This window comes from Lotus japonicus, chromosome 3 (assembly GCF_012489685.1).
Source record: "Lotus japonicus ecotype B-129 chromosome 3, LjGifu_v1.2".
Classification (NCBI taxonomy): Eukaryota; Viridiplantae; Streptophyta; class Magnoliopsida; order Fabales; family Fabaceae; genus Lotus; species Lotus japonicus.
The window spans coordinates 36,234,714-36,239,820 of record NC_080043.1 but is presented as its reverse complement, the minus strand read 5'-3'; the positions used below and the strand labels follow the sequence as shown (position 1 = coordinate 36,239,820).

General features: G+C 42.9%; 1 protein-coding gene across 1 annotated transcript; it reads left to right on the top strand.

Moving 5' to 3' along the window:
- Positions 1-1,154: 1,154 nt before the first annotated feature.
- LOC130744063 (uncharacterized) lies at positions 1,155-1,787 on the top strand. The gene has a single exon (XM_057596256.1). It carries the CDS (start codon positions 1,155-1,157, stop codon positions 1,785-1,787), a length of 633 nt encoding a protein of 210 aa, XP_057452239.1.
- The last annotated feature ends 3,320 nt before the right edge of the window (positions 1,788-5,107 follow it).

The window sequence follows — 5,107 nt, the reverse complement described above, 5'->3', positions numbered from 1 at the left end:
CACTCTGCTCAGAGAGATTCTAACTTACGTAGGAATCTAACCCTGGAAGTTGTTTTTCGATGGCTCGAGCCATAAGAAGGGGTCAGGAATAGGAATGTTCATAAAGTCGCCACACAACATCCCTACTAAGGTCAAATTTAGAATTAAAGAAAATTGTTCCAATAATGAAGCCGAATACGAGGCCTTGATTTCTGGCCTAGAGATCCTGTTGGCTTTAGGAGCAAGAAATGTCATCGTAAAAGGCGACTCTGAATTGGTAATAAAGCAACTTACCAAAGAATATAAATGCATTAATGAGAATTTGGCATGGTACTTCAGGAAAGCCACCAGCTTATTAGCCAAGTTCAACGAGCCTGGAGTCACGTACCTAGAATAGAAAATCAAGTAGCCAACGAGTTGGCGCAAATTGCTTCTCGGTATATGGTAGATAAAGCCAAGTTAGGAAAGTTAATTGAGGTCAAAGAGAAATTGAGTCCTTCTAATCTTGACATTCTTAATATCGACAACATGGTCCCAAATGATTGGAGAAAGCCAACAGTCGATTATTTGTTAAATCTTGTGGAACCACTGATAGGAAAGTGAAATACAGGTCCTTAAGTTATACGATTATTGGCAATGAATTGTTCAAGAAAAATGTCGACGGGACCTTGCTTACGTGCTTGGATAATGCCAAAGCGTATGTGGCCACGTCCGCTGTTCACGATGGGCTATGCGGGGCACATCAAGCAGGCATTAAAATGAAGTGGATACTTTCTCGACAAGGAGTTTATTGGCTAACTATCTTAAAGGATTGCATTGAATATGCCAAAGGCTTCCAGGAATGCCAAGCTCATGCAGGCATACAACATGTCTCAGCAAATGAATTGCACTCGATCATAAATCCATGGCCATTCAGAGGTTGGGCCCTCGACCTTATAGGAGAGATAAAGCCATCCTCATCTAGGCAGCACAAGTATATAATCGTTGCTGTCGATTATTTCACCAAATGGGTAGAAGCCATCCCACTCCAGAACGTCACTCAAGACTCTGTAATTGATTTTATCCTGAAACATATCATTTACCGGTTTGGGATTCCGGAGACACTAACCACTGACCAAGGCACAATGTTCGTGGGTCGAAAAGTAATGCAGTTCACAGAGAGCTGAGGCACCAAGATGCTAACTTTGACACCTTACTATGCTCAGGCTAATGGCCAGGTGGAAGCTGCTAACAAGGTACTGATAGGTTTAATCAAGAGGCATATAGGACGAAAGCCAAAAAGTTGGCACGAGACTTTAGACCAAATCTTGTGGGCTTATAGAAATTCACCAAAAGAAGCCATTGGAACTACGCCATTTAAACTAACTTATGGGCATGAAGCAGTGTTGCCCACAGAAATATATTTGCAATCTTGCAGGGTGCAAAGGCAAATGGAGATTCCAAGCAAAGACTATTGGAGCATGATGCTCGATGAGATGGTGGACTTGGATGAAGAAAGATTGTTAGCCTTGGACATGCTAATTCGACAAAAGGAGCGCATTGTGAGAGCCTATAGTAAAAAGGTTAAGTCTAGATCTTTTATTAGAGGTGATTATGTGTGGAAAGTTATTTTGCCTATGGATAAGAGAAATAGAAACTATGGCAAATGGGCCCCAAACTGGGAAGGTCCCTTCACAGTCAAGAAAGTGTTTTCAAATAACGCGTATTCGATTAAGGAAATAGGGTGCCAAGGGCGACGTGTGACAGTGAATGGAAAGTGCTTGAAACCGTATAAACCCATGTTACACGAAATCGAAATTAAAACATGAGAACATTAAAGATAGATTAAACCAAATGGAGTGTTCATTTATTCAAGTTATTGGGACATTACAATGGTTTAAACAAAGAAAGAAGAGGAAGTTGTTGTCGAGCGGAATGAGTCATATTGACGTCTTAAAGGCGCCAAAAGCACGTCAACATCATCTCGCCTACCCTCGAGGGTCACCTGCTCCGAGCGGAGCTCAGACATATCGAGAGAAATCGATGTGATGTCCCGACTCAGCTTCCCCTGCTCTTCTGCTTCTTCAGGACCCAGCTGGTCCAGCGCATTCTCCAGTCGATCTAAGTCTTCTACTCTGAACTCGAGGCCGGCCTCGATGCCAAGCAGCTCCATGACAATGTCCCTACGTCGCTCAAAGAGTGGGACTACCTCATCCAGCAGCTCCTGGAATTGTTGAAGGAAAACCCTCAACTCAGAAAAGATTCCCCTATGGAGTAAATGGTTAATGAGCGGCCTCAGTTGATCAACCTCGTGTAAGGAAGAATGTAGGTAGGAGAAGAGGTGACGCTCAAAGGCTACAGAATACACTTCTTTGCGGAGAACGCGGGTGGAGGCCATTGCTGTAAAGGCAAAGTTCTTGCTAAGAAGGAAGAGCTTCGGAAGATATGTTATGGCTAAAGAGGAAAAAAACACAGTTGTTTATAAGCGTAACAAAGAGTTGAAGTTAATGCATGGTAATCAGTTACCAAAATCCCATCCTATAGCTAAGGGCCACGTGGGTCAGCGCCTTAAATATAGCGGGTAGTTCCATCTTCGGTGGACGGAGAAAATGCAGTAAAGACCGTTATAAATTGCCCCAGTTTCAAGGAGCAAAACTATGACCCAGAAGGCAAGGCAGTTAGCGTCAGTACCAAGAAATAAAAAGCATAACAACAACAAGAGTTTAGCCATGCATGCCATACTTAAAAATGTTTCAGAGCAAGGCCAAACGGCCACAATGTCGACATTGGCGGGTCGCCATTACAAAACTCGGCAAGCAAAGGCCATTCATAGTCATTATAAATGAGTACAAACCAACGAATGGTGAAAATCCTAGAGTTTAGATTTGAAGGAACTAAGTTGGGGGCCGAAGGCAGAAATCTTGGTCTCGAGATCTTGCTTAATCAATTTGTCAGCCTCGACTTCCTTGATAAGCTTACTCGAAGAAAGCACCGTTTCTTTGGAGTTGTTAGCAAGTTTGCGTAGTTGCTGATCCACATATGGTCTTTCCTCGACCAAAGCGGCCCTTCGCTTCTTTAGTTCACCCGTTTCTTGTTGAAGCTCAACAAGTTTGATATCGAGATTGACGAGGTCAGCTGCTATAGCTCCCTTCCTGGCACTCAGCTTACCAAGCTCCTCTTTGGCTGCTGCAATCTCCCCTTTGTCAGAAGAGATTTTAGACTCCTTGGTCATTATGGCCTGGTCCACAGTCTTAGCCTTGTCAAAAGAAGCAAGCACATCAACCAGAATTGGGTGTTTGGTAAAACCTGGCTTAACTCAAATTGTCGAGAAACCAATTGGGGATTGTAGCCACATAAAGTATAGTCCTTACTAGCAAAAACTATGGTCAAAACCCGAGGGGAGAGGATAGTTTGCCAAAGCGAAATATGGTGTTCTTTGGTGGTACCAAGACAAGGGTAGGAATGTTTTAGCCAAGAAGGGCCAAAATCAGGCTTGCTGTAAGGAGAAAAACTAGAACGATAACGGTCTATCTGGAGGAACATGGTGAAGTATTTTCTGAAATCCGCTTCAAAGTTAGCAGCTTCGTGAACCGGGGTAAGAGCCTCGAGTCGATGAGCGTCAATCCTTGTGCTAGGCTTGGCAAAAGCATCTACTTTTCTTGACAACTGGGGTTTTAGTATAGCATTTAACCAGAGCTGAAGTAACCATAGAGGACCGGCCGCGTTTAGGGATGAGACCTTGGAGTCGCGTAAATCTGCCACAACCTCACTGATAAGTTGGTAGAGATTACCAAGAACAAGTCTACCCAAGGCAAGTTTTTTACCTTCATGTAGCAAATTGGCAAGGGGTAGTAGCTTGGCAGCAATTCTCAGCGATTTAGTACAAAACACATAAGCTGATAGCCAATATAGAAGAAAAGCGACATGCTCAGCATCTTGGACAGGACCGTCATTGACGTAGTGTTGCTCAATAAATCGACTAAAGGACATGTTAGCAGTGGAGCTCGCTATCGGTGTGGTCAGCCCGGAGGAAGAATGATAATCGTCACCTAGTGGCCATAAGCCAAATATGGCAGCATCGTCGAGAAGAGTAGGTGCGATCATACCAAAGGGGACATGAAAGCAATTGGTACCCTTTTCCCAAAAATAAAACGAGCTAAGTAACATGGCTGAGTTATAGGTGATGGGAGATCTCGACAGCTGAATGAGGTCGAAAATACCAAGTTCCTTCCAAAACTTCTCTTTCTCAGCCTGAATCCTGTTGAGCCAGACAAGATAAGCCCCTACATTGGCATGAGGGTTAGGGGGAGCAGAGCGAAAAGCTCTTCGAAGATCAGGGAAAAAAGGCAAACAATATAAAGGTTGAAAAGCCAAAATGAGCTCTTGGCCTTTAACGCTAGGATGGAACGACTCATGACCATTGGGGAGACTATGGTGAATGTATGAAAAACGATAGAAAGGGGGGTTTGAATAGCGTTTTAAAACTAAGACTCGACCCGCTTGAGATTTAATTAAATCTCTTCAACCACCAAAGATAAAAGTGCTAAGATAAGAGTTAAGGAAAGCACACAAATGATTTTATCCTGGTTCACTTGATAAATCCCTCAAGCTAATCCAATCCACCCGTTAAGGTGATTTCTTCCTTCTTAGAATGAAGGCAATCCACTAATCAGAGTTTGTTACAACTGCACTTGCTACCTGCAAAGTGACTAACAATACACTGACTTAGCTATCACTAAGATTCACTCTCTTAGTCTACTCTAGGATCCGATCAACCTTGATCTCCTAAAGGAAAATCAAACAACTGTTTGAAGGTTTGGGTTTACAAGGAAATGCTTCTTAGAAAGCTAATAGTAAACACAATTAATACAATGTGAAGAAAGAATGCTTTGAGAGAGTATTTGATTTCGCGTGAGCTTCTACAAAATTCTTCCCAAAAAGCATCTTTCATCTTCAGCCTCTTTATATACTCCAAGGAATTAGGTTTGGAAGTTTGCATGGAATGCTACCGTTGGAGGGCAGATCTGAGTTTTCCAGGTTCTGCTGTGGCTGAATCAATTAGGTAAGGTCGTCAGGAATGGTACACTTGCTTTTGTACTTTGGATAGCGACATGACCTTTATCCTTGTTGACTTCTGATCAGAGTGATG